The 18,179-nt window shown below is 39.9% G+C and overlaps 1 protein-coding gene across 1 annotated transcript in view; it reads left to right on the top strand.

The window, feature by feature from the left end:
* The window catches only part of LOC150079695 (relaxin receptor 2-like), a 105,535-nt gene that overhangs the window by 63,788 nt on the left and 23,568 nt on the right, over positions 1-18,179 (top strand). Inside the window, exons 14-16 of the mRNA XM_090383168.1 lie at positions 6,034-6,105; positions 9,401-9,630; positions 14,516-14,934. Of these exons, the coding sequence (XP_090239294.1) occupies positions 6,034-6,105; positions 9,401-9,630; positions 14,516-14,934 (721 nt within the window). The remainder of the gene's footprint in view (positions 1-6,033; positions 6,106-9,400; positions 9,631-14,515; positions 14,935-18,179) is intronic.

The raw sequence follows: 18,179 nt of genomic DNA, 5'->3' as shown, positions 1-18,179 counted from the left end.
TCGTGTTATTTGCCCTTTTGTTGAATTTTGCCACCGTGTTTGCCAGGTTTGTTGGAGATGTACAGTTAGTCTTCTTTTCTCTATTTTCGGGTCGCTGGCTACATTTAGTGTGAAATTTAAACAGGTATCCGGTATGCCTCTAGAAAGGCTGTAGAGGAGTCCACTGCGTATCACTTCCAGGTCCAAGGGGAGGGCACCGGCGAGCACCTGGAGCGCGTGTGTACTCACTTTGTTGCACGCTCGTGAGATAGTCATCAAGATGTACCTCTGTATGGTTTCTAGTTTTCTTTTATTAGTTGCGGTGGTTGCTTTCTTGTACCAGACCCCCGAAGCATAGAGGATGACGGGCAGGAAGATAGTTTTGTGAAAAAGAGCAAGGGTTTTCTTCTTTATGGCACAGACCTGATTCTTGCAAATAGTGACGAGTAATTTCTGATTTTGTTTTCTGAGATAGTTAAGGTGGGGGTAAAGGATAGGTTTCTATCAAGGACAACCCTGAGAAATTTCATTTCTGTGGTCAGCTTGACAGTGGTTCCTTGTACTTGTATTTGGGGGGTCTCCTGGTGTCCAGGGTTCCCCGAAGTAAGCTCGAGCTTGTCTTAGTAGATGATATCTTCAGGTTATTTTCATCAGCCCATTGTTGTAAGGTGGAGTACGCCCGGTTTGCTGTGTTTTCCAGTTGTGCCCTTGAGTTTTCCGCCAAGCGTCAGGACAAGGTCGTCCGCATACACGTGAGAGGTTGCATTTTCGAGGTTGAGGAATCCCTCCAGTACCATGTTCCAGAGCAGTGGGCCCAGGACGTCCCTGTGGGCATCCTCTGTACATGCGTCTGGTTATTGTACAGCAAGGAGCAGTGACTTTTACTGATCTGTCGCACAGGTAACTGCTGATGCAATTGTATAGATTATTTGCGAGTTTGGCCTCACGGAGCCTGCTGAGGATGCTTGGCCACCAGAGAGTGTCAAACGCCCCGACAAAGTCAACCGCAATGGCAAAAAAGTATTTGTGGTCTGTTTCTGTTGCAGCGTTGATGCTGCTGTGTAGAGCATCGGTCGTGGAGTATCCTTTCCGAAATCCAAATTGTTTAGGTGACTCTAGGCCTGTGTTTGTGCAGTGCTTCTCTATCCTGTTTTTCAGATGTTCAAGAAGTTGCTGAGAACTGCCAGGAGCGCTATCGGGCGATAGGACTCTGGGAGTACCTACCTCTTCGTGGGATTCTTCAAGATTAACCGGAGTGTTGCCACCCTCCAACCGCGCGGGAAGTAGCCTTCTTTAAGGCATTTGTATAGTTTCAATATTTCCTACGGGATGATGTCCATTGCTTTCTTGATTATCTCTGGCTCTAGGAGATCTCCCCTGGGAAGTTTTTGTTTTTCAGCTTGGCCGACGCGATCTCCGGCTCAATCTAGGTGAAAGGCGCCTCAATTTGCTGAGTTGTGTAAGTGCTGTTCTTTTGGCAGAGCAGTACTTGTTCTGGCGTAGTGGGATCAATGTGCTCAAGGAACATACCATCCAAAATAATAAATAAATAAATAAATAAATAAATAAATAAGATCTTTATTGTACAGTTCACCGGTACACGCAGGTACCATGACCATACAATACCCTTCACGGCATCATGCCGTGAAGGGTATTGTTGACTGTTGACTGTTGACTTCTAATGTTGACTGTTTCGTGCCACGTCTTTGTGAACCCCCCCCCCTGCAATTTCCTCGTTGCTGGGACTTCCTCCCCTCTGGGGAGCCTGTTTGTAGTCACCTGATAGACCACTCCCCAGGGATCACATTTCCTGTGGTGGAAACTAGGTACTCACATGCACGCTGTTTTCTTTCTCTGATTTATGCTGTGCATTGATTCTTTGCAGTACTGTATCGTTCCCAGAGCGCCTCTACTTCTGCGATAGGCCAATCATGTCTAGTCCACTGGAAGTTTTTCCGACAGGTGTTTGCTACCTGCCTTAGTTGCTGGAGCTCAGGGTTCTATCAGGATACTACCCCCAGAGATGGTTTCTTTCTTTTGATGGATTTGTCCACCGCTTCTGTGATAAGTCTCACCAGTTTTGCTTGATGTTTGTCTGGGGTTGTCTCTTCTGGTGGTAGACGTCAGAGTGCCCGGCGCATGAATGACTGGACCCAGGGTATCCCAGCAGAACATCGCCCAAAGCATGGCACCGCCGCCACCGGCTTGTTTTCGTCCCACGGTGCATCCAGGAGCCATCAGGTAAACGACACACACGTACTCGGCCGTCCACATGGTGCAACAGGAAATGTGATTCATCAGACCAGACTACCTTCTTCCAATCACTCAAGGTCCAGTTTCGATGATCGCGTGCCCACTGTAGGCTCTGTCGCAGGTGATCCGTGATTAGCATGGGCATTCGGAGCGGCCTGCGGCTACGCATCCCCATTTTCAGCAGAGTTCGATATACTGTGTGTTGTGACACATTACTCCCGTCACCAGAATTCCAATTACCGGCGAATTGCGCCACAGTCGCCCTTCTGTTGCCACGTACCATCCGGGAGAGCCTTCGCGCACGATGAGCTTCGATGAGCCGTGGTCGCCCAACACCTCGCTGGCGGTTCGTGGGTTTTCCCTCCTCGGACCACTTTCGGTAGGTACTAACCACGGCTGACCGTGAGTAGTTCACCAGCCGTGCCGGTTCGGATATGCTCTGACCCAGTCGTCTGGCCAATACAATTCGGCCGTTGTCAAACTGGTTTAAGTCCACTGCTTTTCCCATCTGAAGAACAAGAGTAACAGCTAAGTATCAGGTGTTTTTTATACCGTGACCCGACCAGCGCAGGCGCTGTAGTTCACCAGCAGTTTCTTCGATTTGCATAACGATTCGCTGGTGATAATCTTTTTGGCTCATTGGTGCATTCGTCAATGACGAAAATGGTGTTGTCAATATTTCGTTGTAGTCATATTTGGTATGATGTCACTTGCTAGTGCAAAAATGAATCGGGTGCAAAATCCGATCACACTATGTAAATTCTGTATTATTCCTCAAATGCCACTGCTGTCTCAATGAAAATGACATCTGTAATCTGTCTAAAAAAAATTCACTCCATATCTGATGACCGTGTTTATGTTGCCATATTGACCACGGTATTCCATTGATCAATGAGTTTCGCTGAGTGAAACTCATTGATCAATAGCGATAAATGAGGAATCTGAACAATTCGGTAATTACGAACATGGTCAAAATAATATTAAAATAACGCTGCATCACTGCTGTCAAAATCACTGTTGACTTTTGTTGGTTAGTTCTAGATATGTAGTTCTTTCACAACAGCCTCGTTTTTAGTGGGACCACAGTATACCAAGCAGGGAAATTTACATGAAAATAATTATTTTAAGTTATTTTGTAAGCAGACTATTTTTCAAAGTTTTCCACAGAATTAAAATCTCTCTCTCTCTCTCTCTCTCGAGCCGCCCTTTCCATTAGGCACTGTTCCTAAGGCCTACGGAAAAATAAGGGCCAGAAAAAAAAAATTGTAATGGAATTCAACAATTTTATTCAAGTAGCATTCTATAAAGTAATTTTTAAACTCAGATTTCTAAGATAAATTCTTTCTTCGGTTTTTTTTAATTAGCAAAATCATTAATAACGTAATTGAAATTCATATTGCGACTGGCGTAATAAGTGTGTAAAGAAACTTCAAAACCAAATTTACAAAAATACAATACTTTCAAGTTTTTTTAAGAATAAAAAATATTAGATTTAACGCAGGGGGTTTTAATATGTTTAATATAACGTAGGCCTCAGAATGAAGCGTACTTAGGGCCTACGCACAACAAAAAACGACCCTGCTTCACTCCCCCGACGTTATTCATATCCTTGACAACGATTAATCTATATCAGCCCACCCGTAAAATACCATTCTTGCGACTTTATTTATTCATGGTCCTATTTCTCAGAGCCACTACTGGCTTGCTGTTTCAGCCGTTCCAACATGTATCTTATGACTGTACAAGTGGGCATTCTCAGACAGATTTGCATGTAGTGAGGGTAAAAAAAAAATTGGAAGTCCTCATTTGGAGGAAAGCATACTCCCTCTGCAATTTGACTGACTTAGTCTCGAAGGCTTTATTCAAGTTCACGATTTCGCAACACTAAACTTACTGGAACATGAAGGGCAAAACAAAGCACCACCCAGCCTTTATCAACTCCAAATTCGCCAATCAAGAATCTGTTAAACCTACACTACTGCAGGTAGTGTAGGTTTAACAGCCTTTCGCGTTTAAGATTACTTTGTGTGTGTGTGTTATATATATATATATATATATATATATAACACATATATATATACACACACTGGTGTGCAAAACTTAAGGATCAGTCAGGTTTTCGCCTGTAGCTTCTGACAGGAGTGGCCTGGATATGGGAAAAGCATACTAAAGGAACCGCGTGAGATACAGAAATGATGAAGGAAACAAAAACGGTACTGAGGGACTTTATTCAAATATGACAACATAGCACTGGCTGCCATGACACAGATGCATCACTGCCAAAGATGGAACAAAGGGAAGAGGTGGTCCTCAGTAGGAGATATGGCCGCCCCTAATGTCGATGCAGGCTTTGCACCGCCTGTACATACTTAGAACAATATTGTTGATAAGTTCTTGCGGTAACATCGTCCATTCCTCTGTTAGCGCCATTTTCAGCTGGTCAACATTTTCTGGTGGGGGTGGACGTGCCACTAGGCGTCTCCCCAGAGCGTTCCATATGTGTTCGATGGGATTTAGATCGACGGAAACGGGCAGGCCACTCCATATGAACAATGTCCTCACTTTCCAAAAGCATATCAACAGCTGCAGTGCAATGGGGTGTGGCGTTATCATCCATAAACACGAACTCGGGGCCAATGGCACCTCGGAACAGACGCACATGGGGAAGGATTACCTCAGTACAGTAGCGTGCACCGGTTACAGTACTGCCTTCCAGTATCTGGAGTTGTGTACGTCCATCCAAGAAAACGCCTCCCCAGACGAGACCACCTCGACCGCCATATCGATCCCTTTCAGTGATGTTTGAGGTGATACCGTGTGCCAACCTCTCACCAGATTAGCTGACGTCCAGAATCGCTGCTGAGACTGAATCTACTCTCATCAGTAAAGAGTACCTTACCCCATTGCGCTGCTGTCCAGTCCTTGTGTTCGATGCACAACTGTAAACGGTGTCTCCAATGGGCAGGTGTTAAAGAGACACAGCGTACTGGCCATCGGGCAAACACCTTTTTGGAGTCGCCTGGCCACGGTAAAACGCGATATCCTGCGTCCTGTGCAGCTTCCCGCTGTCTAGTATCGGTTCCTCTTGGCCTGTAGGAGTATATAGCGGTCATTAATGGGCGTTGTTTTTCGTGGACGACCACCACTGGTCCTTCGAACAGCTGTACCTGCGTTCTCAAGGCGGACCACTCACATGAGACGATGCTATGGGCGATACCGAACTCTGCAACCACACTCCTCGCACTTCGAGCTTCCTAATTATTCAACCCCGGGTAAAGTCATCCAGATGTCTACTGTCCATTTCGTTGTCTGTAGCACTATATGAAACCAATCGAACGTCTGTAACAATCGTGCTCACCATTCGGTAATTTGCACAAAACTGCTGAGCTGCTGCTTTTATCTGTTTATGTTGAGCCCTCTCATCACGATTCAAATTTTTGCATGTGCACCAGCTTTCTACTGAACGGCCACAGTTATGCAAATCGCCGCAGGCTGTTTCATTTGATTTTGTGGTTGTAACCTTTAGAAATAGCGCTGGTCCTTAAGTTTTGCACACCAATGTATCAGCTAGCCTATTATTAACAGAACAGAAGTAAAGCTTTGGTTTGGTTTGGTTTGAAGTTTAATGGCTCATCAGCGACATGGCTACGAACAAAGGCAATATAATATTTAGAACGGAGTTCTAACTTTTATATTGCCTTAATTTACAACTGAGTTGTAAAAATATTCCAGACTATTTTTGTTTTTTCCTTCTTTTCATTTCAGGGAAGCTAATTATTATTATTATTTTCCAATTATTAGAGATCTGGACGGCATGGAAATATCCAACATTGATCTGCGCCATTTCCAGCCCTTATCAAGTCTTAAATTCATGTAAGTATAGCTTGTACTTATAATCTTCACGTTATGTTTTAATCATTTTTAAAAATTTTTAAAAACGCATAATTTGAAGTATCAACAGCAATGGGTTTCTTATCATAAATCGATTTCGGTTGTACCGATATTGACGTGAAATATTCGCTCCGCTCTTATAACCGTAAGCAATGATCAAACTGAAGTGCCTTTCGAAACCTCCTGAAGTGACTTTGATTGATGGAAGTACCATTACTCACCAGTTAGCTTTTACCTGTCGATTGCCAAATCCATGAAAATTTAATCTGACAAGCAGTTTAGATATCGCTGTTGATTATCCCTCTAAACTAAGGATCGTTGACTTTCACTGGTTCAACACAAATACATGACCATTGAATATTGACCATCAATATTTATACTGAAAAACATAATTCAATTTTAGTTTTAATTAAAATATCAGAATGAGGAGAATTTACCAGTGTCAGTCCTAATATTCAAAACAGGATTATTCAAGAATTAATTAAAATACAAATAATTCTGAGATAAGCAGAAGGTGCTTTTTTAATCACAAGAATTTTATTGCCTCCAGCTAATATAATACTGCACTGAAAATTCTGTAGTAGTAGTAATAGAGGCATGTGATGCAAGAAAGCAATTATTTAAGATATCAACTTCCACAACGACAGATGGAAGTTTGTTCCAGCAATTAACCGCCCGATGGCTAAAGGCAAATTTCCGCACATCTTTTCTACAACTGACTTTCCTCAATTTGAATTTATAACCCCCCTTCAGGTTCGTAATCTGAGAAAACGGAAGAATCCCATCAGAATTCAACGTGCTCAACCCATTCAAGGCCTTATACATTTCAATCAGATCACCTCGTAAGTGACTAGTCTCCAGCCGCTGCAATTTGCAGAACTTAAGCCTTTCTTCGTAAGAGGACCCCTCCGTACCGCTCACCAATCTTGTTTCCCTTCTATGTACACGCTCAAGTAAGTCTATATCCTTCCTAAAATTAAGCCTCCAGACCTGTACGCAGTACTCAAGAGGTGGCCTGACCATTGCCATATACAAAGGGATAATCGATCCTTGCTAGCGAAATTCCTGTATATCATTGACAATACCCCATGACCTGCTCTGGCAGCCTGTCTGCATTGCTCAGAAAACTTTGCATTTGTCAATGTTAAACTTCAGTTGCCACTTCTCAGCCCATCTGCCCAAATTTTCTAGATCCAGTTGTAGTAGCATACTGCCATTACTGTCATTAACAATCTTGCCAAACTTTGTATCGACACTAAGCCTGATATACCTTCATCAATATCATTGATAAATATACAAAACAACAGAGGACCCAACACTGAACCCTGCGGGCCTCCAAAAGTAACATCAGTCCACGAATAGCAACGTCCATTGATTACCACTCTCTGTCTTCTCGCACTCAACCACCCTTTTATCCATTGTAGCAACTTACCCTTAATACCATACTGCTCCAATTTGTACAGTACTCTGCCATGTGCAACAGTGTCAAAAGCTATCCTGAAATCCAAGTACATGATATCAAAATTATTTTTTGCATCCAGTTCCTTTGTGACCACATCGTAGTATCAATCCAATTGGTCAGACAAGACTTTCCCTTAACAAACCCATGCTGTGTCTGAACTATTACTGCAGTCTTGTCTAGGTGATCCTGTATCACCTCTTTAACCAGTGACTCCCTCATTTTCCCTGGAACAGAAGTTAAACTAACAGGTCTATAATTATTTGTGTCACCCTTTGAACCTCCTTTGATACATTTGCACATCTCCAGTCCATGGGGACTTCCCCTGAATCTAAGAATGCTCTCATAATTATGGCTAAGGGTTTGCTTAGTTCCTTTACCGCATCCTTTAATATAATTGGACAGGTCCCATACCCCAGGTGTCTTTCTTATGTTTAACTTCAACAATTTCTCCTCCACTTTTCTCTCAATTATTACAAAATCATTACGCACCCTGTTACAGTTTGATAAACTTCTGGCATTTTCATCCCTTAATAACTCGTGTGTGAATTGAGATGCAAAACATCGAACAACTACTGTACCACAGTAGCAGTTGTTAGATGGACTGGCAGGGCATTACTTTATATTAATCACAATACTGTACTTATACACACCGGGAAGCTACATTTATATTTTGCCCTGTTTGTAAATGTACTCTAAGGAAAATGAACTTCAAATCGAAAATAAAAAAAATTAACTCATTCAAACCGCGTCCACTCTAGTTGTCATTCACTCCGATAATGCATTTTTTAGGCTAATAAGTCTAATATTAATTTTTTAAGAATATGATATTTAGTATTACTGTATATATATACTGTATTTTTTTCAGCTTCGCTTAGCCCTGATAACGTTATAACCGTAGCAATATTACTTACCTAAAAGCAATCATAGCAATAAAAGTTTTGAAAATTTAACTGTTCAACACATGTAGCTTCCACCCCTGCCTCCTTTAAAAAGTTTGTCGTGATTCTAAATTTTCACCACAGCTCTGAAAACTTCCATAACTGACAAAATTTGAATCAGAAACGCTATTTGATATTTGGATGATAAGTTTTAACAGTCGCCTAAATTATTCAATGTCATAAAGCGCCATCTATATTTGACAAAGCAACTACAGTAGCACTGTTATCTGAAAATAGTTAATAAATAAATAATCTTGGTATTTATTTATTTTTCTAATAAAATAAAGTGGCTAATCACTTGAACGGCAGTGGAATATCTTGAACGGCAGTCGCCAACCAACCTGAAATTAAAGATATAAAAAGTTTAACATCAATCACATCAAATTTTAAGATGAACTCCTTTCATATAATGAGACATATCGTCTCACTGATTTTTTGGAGTTTTTTACTTCCGAAAATTTCTTTCAATCATTTTTCTGTGTGACTTTCCTGTTTCTTCTAATTACTCTATTTACTTTATATATGGACAGGCTTTATTTTTTATCTCCTTAAAATTTGATATGATTAATACTGAACTTTTTCAAGCTTTATTTCCAGTTTGATAGGCCACTGCAAGAATATCGCAAGTAGTTTACTCCCGCCCTCAGTAAAGGGCGTTGATATAAGCAAATCACAACTAAACCATGTAACATAATTATCATCTGCAGAAATTTCAGGCTCTTATACCGTACTTTTAAGCGGTAAATGCTAGAAATAAAATTAAAGAATACTCATTAAAATACAAATTAATCTTATATGAACATACATTCTGAGAATAAGTACAAAACCTTTCGCATCAAAATTTAACCAATTTCAATAACTGGTTCCTTCTTTTCAGATACTTCAAGAAGTTCCATTATTGCAGTTATGCTCCTTATGTTAGAATCTGCTCTCCAAAAACCGATGGCTTGTCATCAACAGAGCATCTTTTAGTGTGGCCCATTCTACGCATGTCCGTCTGGGTGGTGGCATTGATGACTTGTCTAGGAAACTCCATAGTACTCACTTGGCGTATGTTGTCCAGGAAAGAAGACAAAGTGTTATCATTATTTATCAAAAATCTGTCCGGTAAGTATGTTTACAAATCAATTCGCCAGCACATGAAAATTGAAAACTCCATGTCCAAGACCATTAAAGCACATACAGTGGCGAACAAAAAAACTGCATCACTTGCAAATAATGTGTTTTGCGCTGCATTGTGGGTCGGAGAAATGTTCGAAATGCATTTGTTAGATGGGATATATATATCTCTATGAATGAAATCCAATAAAAAGACTCCACCTGATATACCTAATTGCCATAAATATCTTCCCAAAGGGTAAAATGCGTAATTAATGGAAATATGAGAAATCATGCAAATGACAATCATAACAACCAAACATACAGTTTATTGCATTTACGTGTACTAACTGAAATGACAAGTTAACGTAATAGTATTATGTACCGAAAATCATCAAAATAAGTCTTCAATATTTTGTTGTTCCTCCTCAAGCTGCAATTTCACCCTTGCAACGATCTGGCGTAGAGTTCAACTTCTGGATATACGGTTGCCCAATTTCGTGATACCATACCCTTGCTCTCGTACAACTGAATCTTACTTGCTGGCTTCTTCTGAGCAATTTTAGACGACATTATGTACCAGCAATTTTCAATAGGGTTCAAATCTGCACTGTTGTTGGGCCAGTCCAACACTGTATTGTCAGCATTTCTGAGGTAAGACTGCACCTTAAGAGAAAAAAGCGAGGGAAAACATTGGTGTGAGTATGTTTTAAGCCTTGTGAGACAAGAAGACAAACTTATCATTAAATCTAAATAGCATAAAACCTACCAATTTTGCTGTGTGGCAAGGTGCTAAGTCCTGTTGAAAAATGCAGTTTTGGACGCCTGTGTGGTGATCCCTAATAACGGGTTTCAGGCACTCCTCCAAGATATCAGTATAGGTTTCTGTATTCACCGTCCCGTTAATAAACTTAATTCGCGGTGCCCAGGAACCAGGTATCCCATGAATTCTATTCTTTAAGTGTGTACAGTATATAGTAAACATGTTCCCAATTATAATACGGTAACCAGATACTAACGGACGACACACTGGGACAAAATGAGTTTTAAAACCTAAAATGTGGGACAATAAGAACTTCGCCATGCATTAAAAATGAAAAACAAACATAAATAAAATATACTGTAAAATTATTATAATATACTGTAAAATTATTATAAATATTTTATTTATAATAATAAAATAAATAAGACAAATAAATAAATAAAACATTTGAAAAGTAATTAAGCAGATTGTACTAAAATAAAGAATGAGCGAAAGGTATTATTCAACCATATATTTTGAACTTCTTTCTGCCCTAATCACATTTTGATCAATAAAAATTTTTACGTGTGTTAAATTTACCTAACGTGATGACATTAACAGTTTATGCATCAAGGCAGTTTCGTCTTTCTGACCAATGATCATAGAAAAGACGAGGCAGCATGGCTATTACTACATACTTTAATTAATGTGGCGTGTTAAATTACATTCCGGGAACCGAAATTTCCAAAAGAATATAAATAATTTTTAGGTCAAAAATTATGCAAGCTTTTAAATTAATTACAGATTTTTCTAAAATATAATTTGAGAACTTTGTACCAGTGTGGCAAGGCTTGGGGGTCACAAATCATAATAATTTGAATAATAACTCATGAACCGGAATCCGAACTCCATCTTTTCCACCACGTGCTAGGAATACGACGATTCCATGAACTGTGCTACCCACGATGCCAATACTGTTGCACATAAAAGACTGCTGTACAAACTGGAGCAGTGCGGCATTAACGGCAAGTTGCTGCTGTGGTGAAGACAGAGAATAGTAATCAATGGACACGTCTCTTCGTAGAATAATGTTATTAGTGGAGTCCTCCACAGTTCGGTGTTGGGTCCATTGTTGTTTTCTGTATTTATCAATGATATTGATGAAGGCATATTAGGCTTAATGTCCAAGTTTTCAGATGATACAAAGGCTGGTAGAGCAGTTAATGACAGTATGCTACTGCAACAGCATCTAGAAAAGTTAGGCAGATGAGCTGAGAAATGGCAATTGAAGTTTAACATTGACAAAAATCGAAATACTGCATACGGAAAGCAGTAACCCCAGAGTAACGTACTAACTGTGTGGAACACACAGAAGTGGAGAATGAAAAAGATCTGGGGATAATTGTGCAGTCAGATATGAAGTTTTCAGAGCAACGAAGACTGGCTGCCAGAGCAGATCATGGGTCTTGTCATCACTGATATACACGAATTTTGCTAGCAGGGTTGGTTGGTTGGTTGTTTAAGGATTTTATGGCTCATGAACGTCTAAGGCTATAATGCGCCAAGTCAATACTAGTAGGGACAAGGAGGTGGCTGTTCCATTGTAAAGCCACATCTTGAGTACTACATACAGGTCTGCGGGTCTCATTTTAGGAAGGATGTAGAGCTGCTAGAACGAGTACAGAGAATGGCACCAGTATTGGAGAGCGGGGCAAAGAGTTGCTCTTACCAAGAAAGGCTTTAGTTCTGTAATCGTAGCGTCTGGAGACTAGGCATCGGCGAGGTGATCTGTTTGAGGTGTTTAAGACTTTGATCGGACTGAGCAAAGCTCAATGCTGATGGAATGCTTCCTCTTGCTCAGACCACATAAATGAGGGGGCACAAATTCAAATTGAGAAAGGACGGTTGCAGGTTGCAGAATAGATGTGCGGAAGTTTGCCTTTAGCCAACTGTCCCAGCAATCAACCGGGTGGTTGATTGCTGGAATAAACTTCCATCTGTTGTTGTGAAAGTTGATAGTGTAAATAAATTTAAGGAAAAACTAGACAAACAATTGGAGAGAATGAATAGGTGCTAATGCTAACCGCTGCTAATGCTAACCTATGCGTGCAGATAGGCAACTAATGTGGTGCCCAAGTACCATTCATCTTTGAAAGCCTGAACTTCAATTCACGAACCATACTGAATTCTAAAATACTGCTTAGATTTGATCCATGAGATTTATACTGTTATTTCTGAATCAATACTCTGTGCATGGGAAGGGCTTCTGGAACAATATACGATATTTGTAAAGGAATGTCTGAATGCTTTCGGCCATATAGTGTACATCTTCAGTGATTTTTTTTCATCGCCGTTGAGGTGATCGTTATTGATCATAAATAATGAAGTTTCTACATAAATTTCAAGTGAAATTGCAAACAGTTAAACAACTCCTGATAATTTTTAAGGTACACAGGGATATGACATAGCTGTACTAATTTTCCTGTCCTATATAACCAACAATGTGCAGCGACTAAATTCCCCTGTTATAATCGCTCCTTTTATTCTGTATATGAGTCTCATTATTGTCAGATATCAAATAAGCACCAAATAATGGAAAAATGGACTTGTTTTTATTTTGAGGAATCTTTCTCTATGGTCCGAAATGTATGCACACCAGGTGAACAAATTGGATAATCTGTTGCTACCCCAAGCATAATCGAATATATTAAGTTTAATTTGGTTCCCCTCTGTATATTATAAAAATTAAAATATTTGAAACCTGCACTAACTATTTACAATAACGGAATAGCCATAGTAATTTATACACTGATTGATCACTGAATTATGACGACCTACCTAATACCAAGGTGGGCTACTGTTCTCATGAATAATAAATAGCCTTTATTCGTCTAGGACAAGGCTGCAGCAGATGGCTGCAGCTCCCTAAAGAGGTCTATAGGGAGCTGCAACCATGTGCTGACTGCAAGCCTTTCCACGTCCCTCACTTCCCGTTCCAAAACATCCCACAGGTATTCAATTAGATTGAAGTCAGGCAAGTTGGAGGTCAATCAAGATAGTGGACATCTTGATTTTGTTCCTCTAACCACTTATGCACATTATGGGCCCGATGATACGACATATTATCGTCTTGGAAGATCTCATTTCTATCCAGGAAAAAAATGCAACATGGCAAGGCAAGGTGCATATAGTCTCCTAAGAGCTGCTGTTAGACCTCACCAGTGAAACGTTGGTTCGTGCACACCTGGAGTTCTAGTTCTTTCCCTAAAAAAAATATTCCCCATATTAAGTAATCACTGCTACTTGCCTGGATAGTAGGCACCATGAACGATGGGTCCATGGACTCATGTTGCTTGCGCCACACAGAAAGGCGTTTTGAATCAGGTATTTGGCCTCTTTCGACCAGCATACTCGTTTCCAGTCCTCAAACAGTGAGTTGTTTACAACACAGAATTTGCCGTCAACGATCAGCAATGAGGAGAGGGTGTCTCTTGGATCATCTGCTGTGGAATCCCCATACGTCTGAGTGTGCAGTGTGTCATTTGGGATATTGATTTGTAATGTCCACTGTCACACTGTTAAGCCCATACAATGCACTGCAACCTTCGCTTACTATGAACATCCACCTTGCATAAGCCTTTACATTTCTGTCAGCGGGAGGTGGTTTTACCCATTCGACACTATTCTTTATACACTTTAATCACATTGGGCCATGAGCAACCGACACAATTTCCAATATAAAAGCACTCATTTTTCTCCATAAATTTGGATTTTTTCGTCCAACAAAACAGGCAAATCGAGCAGAGAACACACGCAATTTACACAAAATATATAACGGGTATATGTAAGAAATTACGGGTAGCTCTAATATAATAATTTGAAATTTGAACAGAAGCACTCAACGCATGAGCTCCTACAATCATGTCCTTTTCAAATTCCAATCTTTATTACATCCCAAAACTTGCACAACCAGATGCTTATTATCACTGCTCTAGCATGCGAAGTTTCCCCAGCTTTTTATGCTACATGCTATGCAGCATAGTCCATTATGAATGGGTAATCATAATTCAGTGATCATTGAGTATAGATATGTGTTACCTTTTGCTATTTATTAATCATGGAACAATAAAAATTTTTTGTTTTTTATTGTAGTAGCAGATCTGTTAATGGGAATCTACTTACTTGCTATTGGCGCACAAGATGTCGTCTTCCGAGATAAGTACAACAAGTACGCTCATGCATGGATGTCTAGTTGGCAATGTACAGTGTGTGGAATTATAGCTATGGTTTCGAGCGAAGTATCAGTCTTCATCTTAAGTCTAATAACCCTCGAAAGGTATCGTTGCATTCGTACGAATGTTCGTGTCGTGACTATAACCTCAGCAAGATACAGTCTTTTAGTAGTATGGTTGGCTGGATTAATATTAGCTTTGTTCCCAGTGGTTCAGTGGTCCCACGATTATGGATTTTACTCGAGCAATGGACTCTGTTTTCCGCTTCACATTGACGATCCATATTTATTGGGATGGCAGTACTCAGCGTTCGTTTTCTTGGGGATCAATTTTACAGTAGTAAGTCTCTTGATAATATATATTTTTATACCCATTTTATTTTTAATGAAGAAACTTTTTTTTTTTTTTTTTTGGTAGTTGTTGGCGCATAGGCTTCTGTGGCCATAACGCACCTCCCAAGGTTTTTGCAGTACTTTGATCCAAGCCCGAGGCGGGAATAGAACCCGCGACCTTTGGGTTGCCAGGCAGGCACTTTACCCACCCGGCTAGCCCAGTCGACAAAGAAACTATGACAGGCAAGCAGTTCAGAGAATTCATAAGTGTTATATGAATTCTCTGAACTGCTTGCCTGTCAGAGAATTCATAAGTGTTATATGCAGATTTTTACGAAATATACAGGGTGTTTGGAAAGTCCTATTACCCACTGCAAAAATCAATCCTGGTAAATGTAGCTGGTATTTACTTGTATATGCAATATCCCAACAGCAATTTTCAATTCCAGATGTTGTAAATCTGTGACCAATGACTGATTAGTCTATGCTCTGGAGGAAGAGACAGCAATTAGCATAAACTCATGAAAGGCCACTTACGGGTAATGTGGAAAATATCCAAAATTATTTCAATGCCCAAGGTTCAATAAGGCAACACCATCCAAAGAATATGGTATGCTGAGTTATTTGAAATTTGTTTCATTAAGAACAGGTGGGAAGATCGTTTCCTCAATTATAATATGCACATGAAGTGTAGATTGATATGCATCATGTGTAGATTGCTAACCAAAAAAATCACTTCGAAAATGATCACAGGTGCACGGAGCTCTATGCACATGTGACCATTTACGAGGGCTCACATCTCCAAAGATTGCTTAATGAATTAAGTGATGCAGTCATCTAGAAACAATATAAGCCTGTCACTGTTTGCTGGAAATTTTTCTATGAATTCCTGCACATGGAAAAATGTTATCCAAGGAAAGTGCAACTTACAGTAAAAAAATTAGAAATTTTAGAGGTGGTGTTCTTTTTTGTCACTGCTCCAATTGGAGCATACAGATATTCATCTCAATAAATTTTTGAAGTCTGAATGAGAGACAAGAGGGTGTACTAGTTTTCCCCACCCCGATTAATAAAGAAAATTGAGCAAGTAAATCGACTCTTGTCAAGAGTAACAACATAAAAGTACATGGTGGGCATACATTTGGCAAATTACAAAAAAAACTGAAAATATATTTTTTTTCCCAATCAATATGCCCTGAGGTAAACTCTCACCTTTCCCCTCCAATTTCTCTTTCCTCTTACTTATGGCAGGTCTGAGCCTGGGGGAATTATACCTTGCTTATCATTTTCCTACCCTCATGTAGTCATTGACGTTTTATTATTATTATTATTAATATCAATTTATTTTCCGAAGAAATGTCCCTTTACAGCTATGCAGCTAGAGGACATGAGTTACATACAGAGATAAAACATAAAATACAGACAAATACATTGTATACAGAGCCAGATACAATATACGGCCTTAAACAGCCACTGGTGAAGATACAAAAACATAAAGTTACAACAAATACAAAAACATAAAGTCACAACAAATAAAAGTGCATACGGATACATCGGAGCGTGGATAGTGCGGCATCACAGAGAGTCCACCTAGAGCATGACTAAGGAATACATGTCTGCAAGAATGGAAGCTCTGTATGTTCTGTCCTTGCAAAGTTTCTCAACGTCTATCGCTAATCTATTAAATATCTGGAAGGAGTTGTGTGGAAACATGTTGTCCAGGGAGGACATGCTACGCAGCTTCGATCTGTATGGGGAGGTGTTGGACTGGCATCTTCTCCTGTCGGACGGTCTGGCGATGATATCCCATATATCAGGTGACTTCAGTTTTCCGGATAGAAGCTGAGAGAGGTTAAGAAGGTTCCTAGAGATGATGAGATACCTCCAAGGAAGCGTATTAAGATTGGTGACCAGAACAGATTTTGAGATTGTAGGTGTTAGCCCTGCAACCCTATTTAGCCATTTCAAGATCCAGAATTCCAAGGAGAGGAACCTGGCTTGGTATGATGAGGGTGCTGAGGACCATATAGTCGAGGCATATAATGGAATTGGGAAAATGCAACGAAGAATGTATTTGATGATAAGGTCCGGATTATGGAAGTTGGAGATCTCGTTTTACTGCCCATAAAGCCGAATATGTTTTCGTTCGAGTGGCATTAAAATGAGGCAAGAAGGTGAGGTCTTTGTCCCAGATGATACCCAAATCTTTATGTTGGGTAACTTTTTAACTGGAGAGTTGGCTATAATGATGTTCACATCGTTGGTATTTTTCTTCTTGGTGATAGAGAGTTGTGCAGTTTTCTCTTTATTAATGGATAGTCCAATCACATGAAGGTAGTTTTCCAGTTCATGTAGCTGTCGGTTGGAGCTCACGGTAATAGACTGGAGACTTGGGGCATTTTGTGATGATGAAAAACTTAATATCATCTGGGTAGGTGGTAAAATTAGTACGGTTTGATAGGAACAGTTCTAAAGATGCGGCGAAGAGGGCGGCAGAGAGAACGCCCCCTTGTGGGAGCCCTCTGGAGCAGAGAATGTGGTGATAATGGTTTTGATTTCTGATCCATAGGGTCCTGGACTGAAGGGGTTTCCTAAGGAGAACTAGGATGTTACCAGAGATTTTGAAGTAATTGCACAGTATGGTACATAATGCATGGGTGGACAGATTGTCAAAGGCCGCCTTAATGTCGAGGAACACAATATCCAGTTGCTCTTTGTTGCTTAAGGTACTTTCAATTCTGAACAGTGTGTCCAAGAGGTTGGTGATCGTGGAACGGCCAGGTAGAACACTATGGAGGTATGGAAGTTTGTGGCTGAACATGTGATTACCAAATTTGATATTTCGGGATTGCCAAACTTGATCAAATTAAGTACAATTTTCTATAATTTTCACACCATTCAAATTCAGGCTTAAGGCTGTTATTTCACTAACAAACGTATATTTATCATATGTAATTTTTATGAGGAATAATGAGACTTTCCTAATATCGTTTTACAGGAAATAACCTTTCAGAATAATTAACTACAGTAAAAAATTCAATAAACTATGGTTATGAAAACCTATTGCCTAATCAGTCTGAAGTTAAAAAAAGAATGTAAAATAAACATTAACTGATAATTGATGATTAGCATATTGGCTTTGCTGACAGAATTACTGCCAGTGAAGCTTTTCTTTACTACTTAATTAAATTCAGTTTAATTAAGCAATAAAATTAAGTAATAATTTAATTTCATTAAGTTATGAAAAATTAG

The sequence above is a fragment of the Mastigoproctus giganteus genome, chromosome 10, assembly GCF_048544385.1.
Source record: "Mastigoproctus giganteus isolate SK-2022 chromosome 10, ASM4854438v1, whole genome shotgun sequence".
NCBI lineage: Eukaryota > Metazoa > Arthropoda > Arachnida > Uropygi > Thelyphonidae > Mastigoproctus > Mastigoproctus giganteus.
This window is presented reverse-complemented; position numbering and strand designations above follow the sequence as displayed.